Source organism: Carcharhinus amblyrhynchos, chromosome 30 (assembly GCF_965287045.1).
Source record: "Carcharhinus amblyrhynchos chromosome 30, sCarAmb.v2.hapA, whole genome shotgun sequence".
Lineage (NCBI taxonomy): Eukaryota > Metazoa > Chordata > Chondrichthyes > Carcharhiniformes > Carcharhinidae > Carcharhinus > Carcharhinus amblyrhynchos.
Genome location: NC_137353.1, coordinates 29,045,649 through 29,066,490, shown reverse-complemented (window position 1 = coordinate 29,066,490; position 20,842 = coordinate 29,045,649). Strand labels below are relative to the sequence as shown.

At 39.1% G+C, this 20,842-nt stretch overlaps 1 protein-coding gene and 1 non-coding gene across 5 annotated transcripts in view; both read right to left on the bottom strand.

Moving 5' to 3' along the window:
- The window catches only part of mtor (mechanistic target of rapamycin kinase), a 283,244-nt gene that overhangs the window by 199,834 nt on the left and 62,568 nt on the right, over positions 1-20,842 (bottom strand). For all 4 annotated transcript variants that reach the window (XM_080215404.1, XM_080215406.1, XM_080215407.1 and 1 more), the window contains exons 17-20: positions 13,489-13,623; positions 7,741-7,870; positions 3,933-4,183; positions 2,550-2,636 (exon numbers count right to left, since the gene is read on the bottom strand). In XM_080215404.1, coding sequence (XP_080071530.1) covers positions 2,550-2,636; positions 3,933-4,183; positions 7,741-7,870; positions 13,489-13,623 — 603 coding nt within the window. The remainder of the gene's footprint in view (positions 1-2,549; positions 2,637-3,932; positions 4,184-7,740; positions 7,871-13,488; positions 13,624-20,842) is intronic.
- Positions 10,547-10,734, bottom strand: LOC145360352 (U2 spliceosomal RNA). Its single transcript, XR_013889709.1, has one exon. It is a non-coding gene; the product is annotated as a U2 spliceosomal RNA (small nuclear RNA).

Genomic DNA, 20,842 nt, shown 5'->3' with positions numbered 1-20,842 from the left:
TTTCACGTCATAGAGAAAGAAGATTGTGTAAAGCAGTATGAGTGCAAGGAAGAGCAAGCACAGGCAAAAAGCATAACCACAATATTTAATGTACTATTCAGAGGTACAATTTGGCTTTGAAAAACAGGTCTAAATGTCATGAGCGGCACTTAATACAACTCATATATACATGGGAGCTGTATTATTGTCGTATTGCACATCATGGCAATTAAGTCTTAACCTTAAATTAAAAACAAGTGTGCAGGGTTAACAACAATTGTAAGTTTCCAGCATTTCAGGAGTTGCACCACAACCATCTGGCATCCAGCATTCAGTAAAAAGTCTGACAACACCAGGTTTAAGTCCAACCGATTTATTTCCGATAATAAATCGGTTGGACTTAAACCTGGTGTTGTCAGACTTTTTAGTGTTTACCCCAGACCAACGCCGGCATATCCACATCATCCAGTATTCAAACAAAGTGCAAGTTTGTATCTGGATTATTTACTGAGATGTGTCCGACATTGTGAAGTTAACTACAATTTACCCATGGAAATCATGATGCTGTTTTCATACACTATCCTGTTTTGGAATCATGAAATCATAGAATTGTTGACTGTTTTTACCATAGCCTTAATGAGACCACTGGCATCATCTTCCTCTGGCCTTCTTCAAGACTCCCTCATCTCAATATTATTCTCATCTGATTTTTCTTCTTGTTTTACTCTCAATTTCTCTGTTGCCAGTACAAGACTGTTGGGGCTTCATCTTCAGTGTCCATACTTAGCTATGCTTCTCTATCTAACTGTACTTTGCAAGTCTTCCAATTCGTGAACTTCCACTCTTGACCTTATCCACTATTTTGTCTTTCTGTCCATCCAGCTGATTCAGAGCATCCTCCACCAAACCCACATTTCAAAACTGTTACCCTCTTCCCACTCTCTCTGGCATCTCTTGCATGTAACGCTCCACACTAATGACTGTACTCAATGCTTTTTCAGCTACGTGCTGATGCTTCTGGACTTCCAGATGGTACTACAGCTGTTAGCACTGCTCCCTCACAGTGCCAGGGATCCAGTCTGGGTCACTGTCTGTGTGTAGTTTGCACGTTCTCCCCATGTCGGCGTCAGTTTCCTCCGGGTGCTCCAGTTTCCTCCCATAATCAGAAAGATGTGCTGCTTAGGTGCATTGGTCACGCTAAATTCTCCCTCAGTGTACCCAAACAGGCACTGGAATGTGGTGACTATGGGATTTTCACAGTAACTTCATTGTTGCATTAACGTAAGTCTACTTGTGACTAATAAATAAACTTAAGATGCTGCTTAAGTCACTGGTCATAACTTATTTAACCTGGTAAATATGGTATTTACTACTGAATCAAAATACTTAAAGTGCCCATTGCCTTTATCTCACAGCGTTATGGATCTCTCCTTTTCCACTGCCATTTAAGCCGTAACATTGATCTCCACCTCATTCATGTTCAGTTCAAAATACTCAGTATCTTTTGACTAGGCTTGCCATAGGCTTTAGCTCTTCCATTTTTGTAATGGTTATGAGTGTGGTGTCATCTGCATACCTGAGGTTCTATATGCTATTCAAATAAAAATAATAGATGGTCAAGTTTATGCTGGATGCCAACAAATACCATGTTACTGTTTTAAAATTTCCATATCACATCCCCAAGTTAAGACCAAACAAAAACTGAAATCCGAAGCAAGTTTTGTTTCTAACAAAAAATAAAACAACATAATAGAATATACAAATTCATTATTGACAGTCCGCAAGCTCCAAACCTAACTACATTTATCACATTAGGACTGAACAAGAGCACACACAATGAAAGAAAATGGGTGCAATTTTTATACCATTTTTCAATATAGGAAATATTTATATCATCTCAAGCATATAGGTAAGCTAGTTCGTGTTTTAAAGAAGTAATGAGAATCTTCTGCCCTTCTTTCACTAAAATCATGCACAGAATGATGATGCTATGTTTTTCAAAGTTTTATTTCATGTGAATATTATCGAACACTGATACTACGAGAAAATGGGAGATTTATTATCAGAAGCATCGCCCCAATGCGTTTAATCCTTCTCTGGGGCACAGTGCCTTCAGTATCTCATCCATTTGGCTGTTTTTCTTGTATGAGCCTTGATAACAAGCATTATATCTTGATACAAACCAGTTAGGCCTCACCCTACTCTCAGCCAAGGTAACATCTTTAAATTTCCAACAAACATGTAAAGGAATTTCAATATTTCCTCGTTGTTTGAGTGGCAGTGTGATTGGTTGATACAAAAAGGATAAGGTTTAAACCTGCAACATTCTTGGTCTAAAAGATCCAAAGATCAGGGGAGCACCAAAATTGTTTACTTTGAATATAACAGAGTTAGAAACTGGTTGCTCAAAGGATTGTGGGAAACAACAAAGATAACTGTAGATGAAATCCACAGAGGTTCAGGCATTAAAAAGAGACGCTTAGCTCACAATCTCATATTCAAAGTCAATAAGAATCGAGGAGAGACCAATAGTGTCAAGACCAAACTGTTAAAGCATTTGCAATACTCACTTTTATCAAAGCAAATATGTCATCCATATAGGGTCGGATGTGAATTTTCACAAATGAAACGAGCATTCCCAGCTGCTGGAACAAGAACTGACAAAAGGAAATATACAATTATGCACATGGTTTAGTAATAACCTGCTTTGCTCATAACCTTCTATGAATACGTTCTACTTTTAAGTCTTAAACTCAGTCCCAGCTGATTGCCTGTTTCAAATGTGTTGAATTACAGACCTGGGACCCGTCAGAATTTTATCCAGCATGGTTTAAATTAAACTAATGACAACATTACTGGCAAGCTAGCAAAACCAATCCATAATTTATCCACATCAAAGATTTTAACTATGATCTAAAGATACATAATTTGTTTTAATGAATTCTAAAACCAGTCCAGCCCTTGGAATTGAGAAGTTAAATCATCTTTATTTAAAAAAATGATGAAATACAGTGAAGGCCCACTGGAATTTGACAAACAGTACACCCACAACTAATCTTACTGTTTTTTTCAGATGTTGAGATACTTGTGGTCTATTTGCAGATTTTGCAATATTCAGATTTTTTACTAGCATGCCTTTATGTTAGCTTTAAAAGTGACATTTATTTATATGAATAAAGAACACAGTAAATCATCTCCTAGAGTTCAAATAAGGTGGACATTTCTCTTAGTTATAACGCAGCAGCTTTTTTTTTGCATGGTAAAAGGAAATCTGTCATTTTAAGCATAGCATGACAGTCATCACAGGTCATTACTTTTGACAAATGCAGGTATACAACGGCTGCTATGTATCAGGGATGTAGTTCAAGGGCCAATTAAAATAAGGAGTGCACACATTAAAAAGCTAATCCTGTGTTCCCTCAAATTATTCTTCACTCTGTTCTCATTGAGGTGACTTGGCTGACAAAAGGTGGATGGTGGGAAGGGAGCATTATTAAACGTCTAGTAATTGTCCTATGCGACTAGATTAAACTGGGTAGACCGAATCCTGTGAAGAAATATAAAACAAAAATTGATCTGGCCCATTTTATCTCAACCACTCAGAATGCTAACACAATTTCCATACTGCGGAAGCCACAAGACAGGTTTGAAGTAACACCTCATTTGTCTCCATAGCCCAGCTGCTTGACATAGGCCTTTTACCATCATGGGTTTAATGATCATGCATTTCACAAGATACCTGTGTAATGTTTGGATATCACTGTATTGTTACATTTGTCATAATGCAAGGAATTCCATTCTTTGGCTCTCAAATCTGTTGTACAGCTTAAAAAGTAAAATTGCTCCTCAAGTTCCAAGTAAGCTCAAATACAATCCTCTTACAGAAGTATGAATATTTTTAAAAGTTACATTTTTACAGATTAGCTACTCATTGTGGTCCATACTAAACCTACCTCTCGAGTATTGGCATCACAGACTCGAATGACATTCAGGAACGTGGGCATGACTTGAGGCAGGAACTGGACACACTTTAAACCCAAAGATTTGAAAATAAAGGTGACCGCCTGGACAACCATTGTATGGTGATTTGAAAGCGATGTGTCTCGCAGAATACGCATGAGGGTTACCACAGCAACAGCTGGGTAGAACTCATCCAATGGTAAATTTCCCATATTCACCAACATTTCACTAGTGCTGTAATCAGCTACAATCAAGAAAATAGAAATGAACAGGGTTAACAGTGTAGATGAGGCATTTCTGATGGATGTTGAAAATTAGAACACTACACATTTTTGATTTGGACCAGGATTAGCCCAGCTGTTCATACAGCAGTGCCTTCTTGAGGTAAGTCTTAACACCCTAGTTCAATCGAAACAGGAATTATAGTATGGGGATGGGTGAATAGTGTACTGAACAATTGTTACAACACAGAATCATATAATTGTACTGTACAGAAGGAGGCCATTTGGTTCACCCAGAGTAGGCCATTGTTGATAAAGGGGATTTTTGTTGGAACTACACCAGTTAGTATAACTTAACCCCAAGAACAAGCAACTACAAAATTGTCAGACTATCCTTGAAACTCAGCTGATTCACTTGCATCCTTTTGGGGAAGGAAGCTGCGTTTCATCCAGAAAAGATTATACACGTCTCCAGTTACATAACAACAGGTTCATCCTTAATTGCCTGGAACCTGTAAGCTCCCACATGATCACAGTCTGTGCTTCAGAAGAGGAAATATAAGTGGGGTCTCTCTTATCAGGAACTAATCTTTGGAGAATATATGTTTGTAAGCAATGACATATCTAGCACATTTATGATGAGTATATACTTTGTCTTCTGTAATAAAATAAAAGTAAAACAGATCAGCATAGTTAAGCTTAATTCTATAGAAATGCTATTAATTTGGAATTCAGAGAATTCAAACCAAAAACTAGGGTAAAGGTTGCCATTACCACATATATGTTCCCTAAAACAGCTGCATGTGAGAACCAAAACAAAAATTAACAACTCTAGATAAAATGTCTTAATTAGTTGTATATTAGTATCATTGGAACAAATAACATGAGTTATTTCTTCTTAATAGCTAGTTCTGAAAAAGTGTCAAGAAAAAATTTGACCAAAATCATTGGAGTGACAATAATATTACCATAATTGGAAAGCAACATTTTTAAACCAAACTCTTTATGATTGGAGAGAACTAATTTTTATAGTGCCATGGAGTCCATATGACGTAGGAGCTGCAGTAAGTCATCTGGCTCTTGAATCTGCTTTGCCATTCAACGAGATCATGACTGATCTGACATGATGATCCTCAACTCAATTTTCCCACCTTATCCCCATAGCCCTTGATTCCCTTACTGATTAAAAATCTCTCAGCCTCGAGCCAGCTGAACTTACTCATACTAGTGTGGTATTTTGACAGGGGATTAACAGAATATTTAACAGTGACCACAAAACATATTCAGAACTCCTTCCCAAAGCAGCAAACGTGCACCTGCTCACAAAATTCATTCTTTCAAACATTTTATGTTTCTAGTCAATAAATAATCCTTAGTAAAATGACATTTAAACATTTCCACATATTCCACTATCCTAACATACCCCATCTGATGTGACTGCTTTAATGTTAATTAACCAGTGTATAAAGTTGTACCCTACATCATTATATTTTAATAGCCAAGGTCACGCTTGATTTCCTGAAGTGCACATAGATGAAGAGGTGTGCATTAAAAAGGGCACATCCAGTCTACGTGAAGTCAGATAAGGTCAGCATAAGGCATTTATACTCAGCTGCGCAGTGCAGCCTGTGTCATAAAATATATGGATCACCTGTCATTCAATTTAGCCACAATGTTTATTTCCTTCTTGTGATTTCTTCCTCTGGTCAAAAGTTCTAAAGCAATTAGATCCCTGCCATTTTGATTGCCCCTTTACATCACAAAAAATGATGCAAGCAGATAATTATGATCTACAAATAAACAAAACATTCAAGAAGAAAGCAATTTGGAAGTTGCACTACATGGAAGGAGAAATGGCCAATTAAATTGACTATTTCCACAGTTTACATATAATCTATATTAAAAGTTTGACTTAATTTCTCTCTGATCTCCATAATATATAGCAATCCTCCCACTTTGTTTCTAGAAAGGAAGATAAATACATTTCAGTTAGCAGTTTATATTAATGGATCCAATCAACAAAACTGACCTTCATAATGAACAGTTTAATTGTTCAATAACTGTAATTAAGAGTTTGATGTTTCATATAAAATGCCTCGTTATCTTGAAGGTTTTCTTAAATTGAAAAAAACTTAAATAACTCAATTTAACTTCAAACAGTTCCCCGCATAAATCTTCACACAGAACTACAGAAACTCCTGGTCATAATTCACACTTTAAATAGGTCAAGCTAAATTGATGAAGTGAAAACTTAAATCTCTTAATGCAACCAGCACAAATGCCTTTTAACTACAGTTCTTGTTCAATTGCAACACTGTTTATTGTATTCAGTGCAGATTACAAACTATATGGTATTGGATGGGGAGCAATTTGCCAGAGGTCCTGCACATGGTGCTATTTAATGGCTCCTGCTGTGTTTCATGAATGAAGATGTTTGAGCTCAACTGAATATCCTCTTATAATTAAACAGCCCTAATTATTTATGTTTACATATGCTGAGGAATTGGAGAACTATGTTGTCTGAATAACTGCATTTTTTGCTAAAGTGTAAAATTTAACATGTTGCTCATTAAATTAAAAAGGACAAGTAGGCTCAACATCAAAGGGGAAAAATGAAAAACATATCAAATAAAGAAGAAAAAGAGAGAGGGAAACTCTCAGTTCCAGAACATAAAATAGAACTATTATGTAACCTTGCAGCATCAATATGTCTTGACCAGAGACCGCTGGTCAAGAGACGACTGTCTAGACCAGATTAATTGTACACCAAGTTGCAATTTCTATTCAAAAGGGTTAAGAATTTAACATTTTGTTTAAAATGACATCAGCTTCATAAAGTCAGTCAGCACTGTAAGTACATGCTAAAACATGCCCAGAAAGAATTGAACAAGATTATAAAAAAGCTAGCGTGCTCATTAAAGAATATTGCACAGATGTTATGGATGTCTGCTGAGAATTGAAGCATAAAGCTTCCTCAAGGAGTCTTAAATGCACTGATGGCATTTTCTTCCTGTACATATTTATGGTACAACTTTTATCTTCTATAGACAGTCTGCAAAAAATGATGAAGTGTAAGGAGAAACCTGCAGAAAAATAATTAATATCAATGCATCTAAATTCAAACCATACTCAACGTAAAGGGTCAATAGTTCCTATAACCAATCATGGAGAGTGAAGTGCAACTCATGCACAACTTTGGCCGTAAAAATATTGGAAAGTACTTACTGACTCTAAAATCATTCCTGGTCCCATACCCTGCTGATAACTCACACCCCCACTGCAGAACCATCAGGAGCCAAGGTTTAGCTCCACTTAAATAAAGCATGTGCATTCCGTGTTACATTTATTACTTTACACCTAATCCCACATGACATTACACAAACACCAAGGAATGCTTCAAGATGAACACACATTAGTGTTTGCTTGGTCCAAAAATTAATATTTCAATTTACCATGACAAAGTTTTAAAAAATTTTAAGGATGAAGTGATTATTGATTAATAATCATCACAATACTGTCACTATCAGCCATATCATCAGGTCACTGAGAAACAGATGCTTAATTCAAAATACATCCATACCTGAATCCTGGTTTGATTTGGATTCTGAGAGACTGACAGCAGAAGCATCACGTGACTGGTCAATCATCCCAATATTAACTTTGTGCTTGTATGGATCTAAGGCACCTAACAGCCCCAAGACACGGATAGCCTAAGAAGAAAAATGTGACATGCTTACTGCTAAATAATGAGAAAAGTCTCTTATTAAAAAAAAGCATATTTGAGAGTTTTTGAAAGAGAAATAAAGAAACAGGGAATGGCCATTTAATTCCTGTTCTACTTCATTCAATAAGTTTATTACTGATCTGTGATCTAACTCTATAAATCGGCCTTTTCCTCATACTTATAAACACTTTCAATTAACAAAAATTTTCAATGTCAGATTTAAAATTAAATAATTAATCTAGCATCAATTGCCATGAGTGAAAGTGAACTCCAAACCTCTACCATCCTTTGTGCGTAGAAGTATTTCTTAATTTCACATCCAAAAACCCCTTAAAGGTTTGGCTCTAATTTTTAGACCAGGTCCCATTGTGGTAGACTTCCCAACCAGTAGAAATATAATTTTTCTTTATTTGCCTTGTCTTTTTTCCTTCAGATCTTGAAAATTTGGATCAAATCACCTCTTAAAACTTCCAAATTCCAGGGAATGTAACCCTAGTTTGTGTAATAGTAAAATGTGGCCACAGAGCTCTTGGAGTAAGGTATTTTGTTCATATCTACAATAATTACATTAATATTTGGGGTAGAATTTAGCATGGTTATTGGAGTGCAATGCAAATTTTGAGATGGTTATGTCCAGACGAAAACAACTTTTTTCAAAGATTAAGATAATTAAGCTAAACTTTGTCCTAAATTCGCAAAAAGAACTCAACTTTGTGGTTTGGTTACAGCTGGTGATTAAAAGAAATCCAGATGTCTGAAATAAGGTCACAAAGTACTGAAAACAAACAGTAGGTCCACCAGCATTTGAAGAAAAGGACAAGGAGTTCTTTGGGGGCTGCTTAGCTCAGGTGACCAGCATGTGGGTTCACAATCAATGCCAAAAGCACAGGTTTGATCCCCATTTCAGCCAAGGTAGAATTGAGGCCTAACTCTGCATCCTGCCCAAGAGCAGATAATGGCAAACATCATTGACAAAAATAACTGGCAGGAAAACAACTCAGGATGAAGCTTCAGCAGACAAGGAGTCAAGAATCTATTTTCAGGGAGTGTACATGTGATAAGGGGTCACACGAGGGGTTCTTTGTCAGTATGGTCTCATGCCTCCTACCTAAATATTTAGCTGCTTCTCCATTCACCAGTTATTTCATTTTTTACATTCAGGCAAAGTTGCTGTATATTTCCACTGAGTCTATATTGTAACACAAACAGATGTGTTGCCCATGTAGTCTGGAACTCAATAATGCTAAGGCAGTGTTTAATCTTGCCTCTCCCTTTCAGGCCACAATTCCAGAACAAATCTAGGAACTACTGTTACTTGTAAACAATTGGATCAATTAGAGAGAGACTGTAGGTGCTTTTTTTATTTAAACAGATTGTTTTGCACCCTATGTCAGATGTACAAGACAATTCATTCCAGCATGTGTCAGCTAACAAGTAAACATGTCATGATGCCTCCTAAATAAATTTAAATTAGTGAAGGGTTGTATTTAGTGATCGAAGGGAGAGAAGAAACAACTTTTTTTTCATATTATCAGCATATGTTATTTTGTAAACGTTTTGTGGTGAGCATCAGAGTACTTATGCCGACCATTTAGACAGATGACCATATAAATTTTTAAAAATTCATTCTTAGGTTGTGGCCACTGCCGGCTAGCCAGCCTTTATTGATTATCCCTAACTATATTTGAGGTGATGGTGGTGAGCTGCCTTCTTGAACAGCTGCAGCCCATACTAGGAGTCCCTGGGGGGTTTGGCATTGTGGCGGAGTCCCATGGTCTGGAAGGGATTTTAATTCTTCCCAATTTTTCTGGGAAATTATTGATGTAATCCAGTCTGAACTATTTAAAGTTTGCAAGTTAAATTGCATTTTCGGATGGCTTCCATTGCAAGGTAATTGATCGAGGAAGTTCGCACTTCTGGACAATTGTCATGTAATCCTTTCCCGTGAACCTCCACAGCTCACCTGTGGGGTACCCATCGAATATAATTCTTTGGAGCTCCGAGGTTATGGCCATTTATGCCCACAGTACTAATGACTAATTCAATAGTTGCATAATTACACATGACTAATTCAATAATAGTTTACATTTAGGCCCAAAATAAATCATTGCTTGATATGGAGGTGGACATAATGAAGGTGAAGCTAGGTAGATTTTTGGCAAACGAAGCAATGACAGGCATAAGCAATAAATATTTTGTGCTGTTTGGGTCTGGCCAGATGGATCATAATAATCTTGACAGTGCTATCCAGTCCTTTATTTAGAAGTTGCACAGAACTTAAATAGTTCTTGCAGGGCACAATATATTCCACCAGCTCTGGAAACAGATGAGTTCTCCACTGTGCTAGCTCACCCAAGAATTTATTTGCAGAATTAGTTCTGCCCTTGATAAGTTTTGTAAAAATGGGTGATGGCATACTTGCCCACCTTTCAGTTCTCATGTAACTGGTAGGAACCACAAAAAAAAATTACCTTTAAAGTATATGAAAAATGATTACTTTTACTGACAGGTGATCTATAAAAAAAAACCCTTTTTTTTGGTTTATATATCCAATTCAACCCAATCAAAATCCAATTCAAACTCTCAGCAAGTGAGACATTCCAAATCCTGGCTGACAAGACAGGCCTTTCACTTCCTGTCCTGGGCTTGATCTACATGGCCCAAGCTGTTTGGAACAGGCATGCATTGCATCCTCTCCAAGGCTTGATTTCATTTGCATCTTAGCCAACAGGCTGAGATGCCGCTTTAAAAAAATTGCTTCAAATGAAGCCTTACTGTAACCTCATGACTTCAACCAACTGCAGGATGTCGATACTATACTTGATCTTAGCCAAAAGGCTGAGAAGTGTTTATTTTACCTGAGGATTATTTGACAGTCAACATAATTGTAAATGGCAGTTCTGAACAGGAGCAATCCTTATGAATACCACTTTTAACTACATCCAACTGACCTGAATTGCAACCTGAGCTACCCGAATACCAGCACCAAGAGCAGCAGTATAAAAAATGTTTTTCATAAAATTGGAAACTTTTATGCAGCCTGTTCAAGTTATACTTCTCCTCAATTTTCATTTTTTTTTATTAACAAGTCTGCACTTAAGTATAATAGCAATCCTTATTTAAATTAATTTCTGTCTTCAATTTCTGTGTTCTTATTAAAAGGATACATCAACATTCAGGCCAGAATTTTACCAACTAGCCCGCTACAGGAATCAGACCGGGCGAGAGGCAGACCACAGGAAAGTCAGTTGACCTTGGGAGGGGAATTTTACGGTTTCAGGACAGGCAAGGCTGTAAAATCTCACCCTCTTACGTTTTGGCAATCTTATTTTTCACAATATTTAGTGTTGGCATGTTTCACAAATGTGAAGACTCTCATTTCCATCCCCACTCCACCCTTGCTCATCTGATGCACTGACCCATGTTGGAGTTTTACGCTACAGGATTCAGTAGTTCTCCAGTAACTGCTTACTCTTCCCATTCAAGCCTAAACTGGCAGGCAATTTGACCATGGCAGAAATTTCAATCCTATCCTCATTTCAAAAGCACATGTGTGCATTTTCTAACGAGTGATTGGATAATGATCAACGGGAGGAACACAGGCAGATTCCCCTCAATAACCTCAAGGAATTGAAGCAAATTTATGTAGTCTACTGCCTTTCTGCCAGAGATTAGCCAGCTCAGCATAAACCAAGAACTAAATCTGGAATTTTACCAGTCCATACAGCTCAGCACTCTCTAGCATTGGAGCCTTTGTGTTTAAAGAGGAAAAATTATGAAGCAACTTCTCAGACACAAAGTCAACATAATGATTGAGTACGGTATGGCTGATAGTTGGCAACCTTAGATTTTAAATTCAAAACAGTGACTGGACATTTTGTTTTTAAATTTGGATCTATAAATCATGGATGGAACACTGCTCAATCCACAAATAGCAGTTTTTAATTAACCATTATAATAGGCAATTTTCTGCACTCGGCCTTCATGGCTGTTAGCTCAAAGTGATGGTTTACAAATTAATAAATTGTCCAAGTTGCGAGGAAATTGCATTTGTTTGATATATAGTGCTTAAAATCGACCACTTTACAAGGGGTCTGTTATATAGCATATAAATAATGTTGGCTGTGCAGTTCCAGAAATTTAGTGCAGACTTTCAATGTGTTTGCTGGTAACCATCTATGGTAGCCAAAATATTGGTTGACATATCAGCAAATGGACTGAGTTCTTCTTGACCATATGTCCAATTCATACAGAAACAGCAGCAGTTAATCCAAATGCTTGTCCTGTACTTTCAATAATAGAGATTTCTGCGGTTTTGAATCAGTTATTCATGTATTTTGAAAAGCAGATCATAAGAGATGAATGGGGAGAGAGGAGTAGGAAGGAAACAGCAACTTGCCATTTTCATACAACCTTTTCAGAATTAGTGGTTAGCACTGCTGCCTCAGAGTGCTAGGGACCCAAGTTCGATTCCGGCCTTGGGTGCTTGTCAGTGCAGAGTCTACATGTTCTCCCCATGTCTGCCTGGGTTTCCTCCAGGTGCTCCATTTTCCTTCCAAAAATGTGCTGGTTTGGTGGATTAGTCATACTAAATTGACCCTTCCTGTCAAGGATTTTTAGCAGGGTAAATATGTGGGATTATGGGGATAGAGTCTGGGTGGACTTGTCGTCAGTGCAGGCTCGTTGGACCAAATAGCCTCCTTCTGAACTGTAGGGATTCTATAATTCTATAAAATAAACTGAGATTCATTCAGACTGTACAGAATATATTCCACAGAGCGTAGTACGCAGCTAACTGCTCCCAAAAACAGCATCCAGCGTAGAAGGATAGTTAGGAGTTTGCATCTTGAAATTCTCTATATACCAAAATCACAGGATTGGCAGTGAGGGGTGCAGAACCTGGAAGAAAGCAGGCAACCTTCATGCCATTTTCATATACCTTCTAGGTGTTGTCTTAAGAATGGGATTGAGGACCTGGGAACATGCTTGCCTTTCTCTCTCTCCTGGTTTGGAAATGATACATGGCACACACAGGCTTCAGGCTTGGGGAGTGAAATAACTCACATAATGGATAAATCCACAGAAAATACTGGATTATAACGCAGTAGCCCTTTCTCTGCCTTGAACTTCCTTTAAGCACAGAATCATGGAATATAGAAATAAGCAAACCACAGTGGCACAGTGGTTAGTACGGCTGTCACACAGCGGTAGGGATCCAGGTTCAATTCCGGCCTTGGGTGACTGTCTGCGTGGAGTTTGCATTTTCTCCCTCTGTCTGCATGGATTTCCTCCAAGTGCTCCGGTTTCCTCCCATAGTCCAAAACGGGCTAGGTTGTTGGCCATGCTAAGTTGCCCTTGAGTGTCAGGAAGATTAGCAAGGTAAATATGTGGGATTAAGAGGTTAGAGCCTGGGTCGGATTGTTGTCAGTGCAGGTTTGATGAGCCAAATGACCTTCTTCTACACCATAGGAATTCTATGATCTGAAATCACCAAGGATCCATACTGTATCAAAGTACTCCCTTCTTCTGATGGATAAGATTTAGATGTATACTTAAATCAACTGTGTAATGGTAGTCTGTACTTTTATATTTTCCATGCCTTACCTCTCTCCGAATACCCTGGTTTTGCTCAGTCTTAAGAAAGTTCAGCAGCACTTCAAGAAGAGATGGATATTTTCTGTAAGGTTCCACCACATAGCCTGTGCAAGCAACCTGTTGTCCCAGTGTCCACAGCGCCACCTGTCAATTTAAACACAAACAGCAGCAGTTAATCCAAATTCAATAATAGAATGATTTCTGTGGTATTGAATCAGTTGTATGTATATTTGAAAAAACATATCAAAAGAAAGGTGGCGGCAACAGGGAGGGGGGAGGAGAAGGGAAGCAGTAGAGAAAGAGAGTATGGAAGTTGCGGGGTGGGGGGTGGGGGGGGTGCAATGCAGAGAAAGACCAGGTGGAGAGGGGACGGGGACGCGGAGGAGGAAGAGAAGGGGCAACTGGGGAGAGAAGGAGAAGGAGGAGGAGGAACTGGGGAGAGAAGGAGGAGGAGGAACTGGGGAGAGAAGGGGGAGGAGGAGGAGGAGGAACTGGGGAGAGAAGGAGGAGGAGGAGGAGGAGGAGGAACTGGGGAGAGAAGGAGAAGGAGGAGGAGGAGGAACTGGGGAGAGAAGGAGGAGGAGGAACTGGGGAGAGAAGGAGGAGGAGGAGGAGGAGGAGGAGGAGGAGGAACTGGGGAGAGAAGGAGAAGGAGGAGGAGGAGGAACTGGGGAGAGAAGGAGGAGAAGGAGGAGGAGGAACTGGGGAGAGAAGGAGGAGGAGGAGGAGGAGGAACTGGGGAGAGAAGGAGGAGAAGGAGGAGGAGGAACTGGGGAGAGAAGGAGGAGAAGGAGGAGGAGGAACTGGGGAGAGAAGGAGGAGGAGGAGGAGGAGGAACTGGGGAGAGAAGGAGGAGAAGGAGGAGGAGGAGGAGGAACTGGGGAGAGAAGGGGGAGGAGGAGGAGGAGGAACTGGGGAGAGAAGGAGGAGGAGGAGGAGGAACTGGGGAGAGAAGGAGGAGGAGGAGGAGGAGGAGGAACTGGGGAGAGAAGGAGGAGGAGGAGGAGGAGGAACTGGGGAGAGAAGGAGGAGGAGGAGGAGGAACTGGGGAGAGAAGGGGGAGGAGGAGGAGGAGGAACTGGGGAGAGAAGGGGGAGGAGGAGGAGGAGGAACTGGGGAGAGAAGGAGGAGGAGGAGGAGGAACTGGGGAGAGAAGGAGGAGGAGGAGGAGGAGGAGGAGGAGGAGGAGGAGGAACTGGGGAGAGAAGGAGGAGGAGGAGGAGGAACTGGGGAGAGGAGGAGGAGGAGGAGGAACTGGGGAGAGGAGGAGGAGGAACTGGGGAGAGAAGAAGGAGGAGGAGGAACTGGGGAGAGAAGAAGGAGGAGGAGGAGGAACTGGGGAGAGAAGAAGGACGAGGAGGAACTGGGGAGAGAAGGAGAACGAGGAGGAACTGGGGAGAGAAGGAGGACGAGGAGGAACTGGGGAGAGAAGGAGGACGAGGAACTGGGGAGAGAAGGAGGGACAAGGAGAGAGGAGGAGAAAGAGGAGGAGGGACAATGGGAAGAAAGGGCGGGGAAAGGGGAGTGACAATCGAGAGAGAGAAGATGGAACAGGGAAAGAGGAGGAGGGGGAGAGGACAGAGATCTAAGGACTAATTGGGAGAAAGGGGTGAAATGGAGAGAGAGAGAGAGAGAGAAGGGGAATGAGGAGAGTGGAACAGGCAGTGATGAGTTGGAAGAAGAAGTGTGTAATTCAACAAAAAAAGTCTTGAATGCAACCATTCATTTCCTTCAGATTCAAACAGCTGGAAAGTAGCATAGTGGCAATGTAAACCAAAATTAGTGAATCAAAGGCTTGGAGTAATGATCTGGACACATTTGTTTAAATCTCACTATAGAATGACAATGCAAAGGGAATATGGAATTAATGAAGCTGGAATAAAATACGCATTCATTAATGATAAATCTATAATGAATCCAGCTGGTTTCACACTCAATCTGGCCTTTATGTGACTCCAGAAACTCATTGTGTTTAACTCTTAACTCCCTATGAAGTGACCTAGCAAGTATCCTTGTATCAAATTCAGGGAGATGGTGGTGTCATAGGTAATGTGACTAGGCTAGTAATCCAAGGTGCCCAGACAAATGTTTAACCGCCCTGTGAAATGGCAAATACTGGCCTTGCTATTGATACCACATGCCATGAAGTAATGTTGTTTTAAAAAAAATTGCTACAGAGAAGTTGAAGAAAGATAAAAATGCCTATACCAACCAGCATTAGCCTTGGAACCGGAAAGGACAAAGGCACACACTGCCGAGTTGGCTATACAGTTTCATCCTGAGCTTCAAAATAGGGAATTATGGGAAATGATATCAATAGGTGATTAGAAATCGATCATGCACACCCAGACAACAGCTTGATCACACATCCCATCAAACAATGAGGAGTTAACCTTTCCTCATTTTGACCAATTAGAATTTAATACAATCATTGCTGCATTGAAATCCATCTGTAGTGCCTGCTGTTCAGAGGAGAAGAATTTCAACTGCTAATTTAGCCTATTTGGGTAAAGGCAAAGGCCAACAGGGGGACTGAAGGAATTAAAAAAAAAAATCTTTGAGTGCTGTAGAATTTCACCTGTAAACTAAGGATAGCACAGTTCTCTGGGAAGCTGCTGTGAATATGTTTCAATGCATTTCCCACACTTGCAGATAGGTAGCACAAACAAACAGACTAAGGGACAGAGGGTGAGAACTCATTAGCCATGCAATAGGCATGGTGTTTGGATGGTGTATCCATATAGATATACCTCGTTAGTAAGTAATAATTATAATTAGACAAGCACATAGAAACTATAACTGATTAACTATATTCACCTGACATAAATTAAGTAATCAGAACTATTAGTTGTGATTGGATATCAGTGATTTTCAAACATTTGTATCCTTATAATTGGTATATGCAAAACCCATAGCATGTATCACTCAGTAAGTCTGTACACCACCTGGTGGAAAACAGAGTTCCTCGCTATCACGTGAATAAAGGCCAATTTAAAACTCCAAAGCTTTGTCTGGTCTACTGAAGGTGCAAAGTATGCTTTTCGCTGGATAGCAGCAAAATTCCATATCAGTGCTCCTCACTAATAGCCGAAAACCAGTGCCAAATTAGGAAAGCTGGCCCACACACCTATCAAGATCATAGTTATGCTCACTAAATCATACCTAAAACCAATGTTGCATTATTATCGCTGGTGCTGGCACAGTGGTATACAGTCAGGACTCAACATTGATTCCACATCCCATGAAATCTCAAGTCAAACAAGGAAAGGAAACATCCTGCTAATGAAAATCTCCTTCAGGTTGAACACCACTTGGAAGGAATACTCAAGGGAGCATGAGCACAAAATGTACACTGAATGGGAAATTTCAACGTTAATCCCAAAAATGGCTCATTAACAACATTACTGGCTCTGCTGCCCGAGTCCTGAAGGACATATCAGTCTACCTGGGTCTGTGGCAAATGGTGAAAGAACCATTAAAGAGGGAAAAAAATCTATTGAACCCTCAGCAGATCTGTCAAAGCTTCTGGCAGCAGATTTGTCTCCACGTCAGAAAATACTGAGTTCAAGTTTAGCTCCAGGACATCAAGATAGAGGAGGCTTTTAAAAGCGTCATATTTCAAGATGAGGCATTAAAGCAAGGGCTGTCTGCACTTTCAGGTGGGCAAAAAAGATTCTATGGTGCTAGTTCAAAGTGCAGGGATGCCTTGACCAATATTTACCCCTCAATTAGCATATTAAAAAAATTATGATCGCATTGCTGTTTGGCGGAGTTTACTGCATGCAAACTGGATGGCGCATTTCCTACGTTACAAGAGTGACTGCATTTCAAAAGTACACTACTTACTATGAAGCATTTTTAAGATATCCAGTGGTCATGAAAGGTGCCATATAAATGCTAGTCTTTCTTCCATTTCATTTTTAGCAAGCAGACATCTATCAATCTCAAGATTAAAATTAAGAATTGATCCAGTATCAATAGCAGTTTGTGGAAGAGTTCCAAATTCCTAACATCCTTTGTGAATAGAAGCGTTGCTTGATTTTACTCCTGAAAGGTCTGCCATTTTTACTAATCCTAGAAAGGCTCCTCAACCAGCAGAAATAGTTTTTCCAGATCTGTTAGTATCTTGAAAACTTGGATCAAATCACCCTTAAGCTTTTAAATTCCAGGGATTACATCCCTTTTTTGTTTAACCTCTCTTTAATTCTGGTAAATCTACTTGACACTCTTCAAGGCCAATACATCCATTCAAAGGTATGGTCGTCAGAACTGTTAACAGTTAACTGGATATTAATGGTATAGGTTAATTGTATGCAAGTGGTGGGCATTAACTGGTTATTCACTTGAGCTCCATATAAATACAGTAAAACTGTGGTTGTTAAATTAGGTGTATTCTTGTAATGAGTAACTTTGTAGATAAACGCAAGTGTAAAAATTGGCTCCAATTCTATCCCTTGCCAACTGGTTCTTTTGGACTAGAATGCACATGATCTAATCAGTATATCCGAAGCAGGACTTCTACCTTGTTGCAGTCTAGTCCTCCATATTTAAAGTTGAATGGAATGCTAGCTGGTTTAATTATTTTCTGTTCTAATTCATGATACTTTAATCATCTGCATACCCAGGCCCTCAAATCTCTTTGGACCTCCACTGCTCCTAGTTTTTCACCATTTAGAAGTCCTGTTCTACCTTTTTTAGGTTCAAAGTTGGTGACCTTATTGTCCACATGAAAATTGATTTACCAAAGTTCTTCCCATGCATGTAATCTATCAATACCTCTTGGCAATTTTATACTTCCGACTACAATGGCACCTCTCTGTGTTGTTGGCAAACTGGATATGTGGTTTTTTATCTCTCCTCTAAGTCATTAATGATTAAGTAAATAATTGAGGTTTTTGGAGGATACCAATGGTCACCATGTCAATTAGAGAATGTGTCCATTATCCCACTTGTTTGTTTCCTTCTGCTCTGCCAATTTTCTAACTAGGTCAAAAATTTGTCTTCAATCCATAAGCTTCAGCTTTAGCTAACAGTTTCTTGTGAGGATCTTTATCAAATGCTTTATTCAAAGTCTATTTAAATAACATCCATAAACATTTCCTAATCCACAACTTTAGCCATCTCTTCAAAAGCTTAAATCAGATTCATCAGGCATGATCTACTCTAAAATTCACGCTGGCTTTGTCCATCAGTTGAAACTTTAATCATTTGGTCATCTTTGTCTTGGATACAGACTCTAACAAATTACTAACAACAGATGTTGGGACTAACTGGTTTATGATTTTTGGTTTCAATTTTTTAAAAGAATAGAGTGCTTTTTCACAGCAACATTGAGAAAATCAGGTACACACAGGTACCAAAACAAAAAGTGCTGGAAACTCTCAGCAGGTCTGACCGCATCTGAGAAAGAGAGAGAATAGAGCCAATGTTTTGAGTCTGGATGACCTTTCGCCAGGTCTGACGAAGGGTCATCCAGTCACGATATGTCGGCTCTACAATCTCCCCAGATGCTGTGAGACCAGCTTAAATTTTCCAGCATTTTCTGTTTCTGTTTTAGATTCCAGCATCCACAGTAATTTGCCTTTACCTTCGGTATACACAGGTATATTGAAATCACAGCTACCGATTCACACCACTTTGGTACTCCAACACAGTTACTGTACTACGCATAGTAAGTACATTTTTTAAAAAACTAACCAAGATTTAATAACTAATTTTAGATCCCCATTAAAACTTCAAAGAATCGATCATTGACCTCTAAATAATAAGCAGGACAAGTATATAAGATTCTCATTACAATCCTTAAAATTCACATTAAGTTTACGAAAAGGCAGAGTAATTTTTAAAATTTCAAAAATAACCGTTACTTTAAACTGACTATCAAATATGCTCCTCCAAGCTCATTCCGATTCTGATATGTCCAAGTCCTTTTGATAAATGAATTTCACATTAAATTATTTGTTTGCCATGGCAAATACAGAAGATAATCAATCAAGAAGACAACACAATCTGTTGAGGGAACTAACATCCGGAACTATTGTTGATGGCCAGGCATTATGCATTTAATCTCTCGGTTTCCCATACATTACAAATTCACCAGTTTGTCTGCCACTGTGGGAAAGCAGCCATGAAGGCCAGGTGTCGTTTTCTCCCACCACACCATACAGAGGGATTTCCAATCTCTCCTAACCTATGCCACACACCTGCTAAAAAGACAGTTTTCAGAATAATTTGGGCACATTTTGAGAAATTCCTGCCCTTCTAAAGCTTCTGGTTGGAAGTGTAGATTAGGTAAAAGTAGAACCAAGCAAAAAGATTTAGGATTTGTAACCTTAAAATAGCACAATTACTTTATCCTCACTGCTGTGCTACAACTATACAGTTTTTCCCTCAACACAAATAAACTATCCAAGTTATATTCATTACTCATTTCTATGTCAGTTTAAAATCTCAGCTACACATACAGGAATAGAAATACACAGGAGGATAAGCTGACAATCGCTGCTACAGCTTGTTTCAAATCCAGATGGATCAAAGAGGACTCGGGCCAATTTTTCTAATACTCCTCTGGTCCAGTGCTGCATTGAAGTAGTTCACCAAGATTTCCTGCCTTGGGACGTTATGATAAGCATGGGGCACCCTTGGGGCAAGTTTGTTTCCCGTGCAGGAAAGTGAAACACAGCTGCAGGCCTCTCCCGTAATCTACCAACTTCTCACTCATGCTGCCAGGAACCTGAAGCTAAATAGCAGAAATTGGGAATTAGATTCCAGCGCATCAACTGGGTTGATCTTAAAAACAAAACTGACAAACACTTCTCCAGAGCAAGTTCTAGTTCTCCAGAGCATCTGAAGCTGTAGGCCATTAAGGCTTCAACCAGCCAATATTGTGGAATTATATGTGAGAATGCAAACCATATGCCGTTTCACATTACACTTAGTTGGAAAATCTCACACAGAACAATGAGACAATATAAATTTGTTGGTCTTCACATTATTCACATTCACAAACTCAGTGCAAAGTTAATGACTGAAGTTTTATGGACTTAATTTTGCCATCTTAGATTAGAATAAAATTTGGGATCCAAATTTTCCCCTTTGATGTTTATATGAATTGGTCAAGAATGACAATCAACACTGGGACTGTACTTTTTTCATGGAACCAAAACAATTTACAAATTATCACTGAATTCTGAAACCATTAGTGACTGGAAGCACTGCTTTACAAAACTTTTACAAAAAGGTGACATCTTCAAAGTTTACTTTGTATTTTTTTGCAGTTGCAATAACAATGCGTCTATTTCACACTGAATTGTTCCACAGGATAATCATTTCAGCACTTAGTGTATTTGATAACCATAACTCA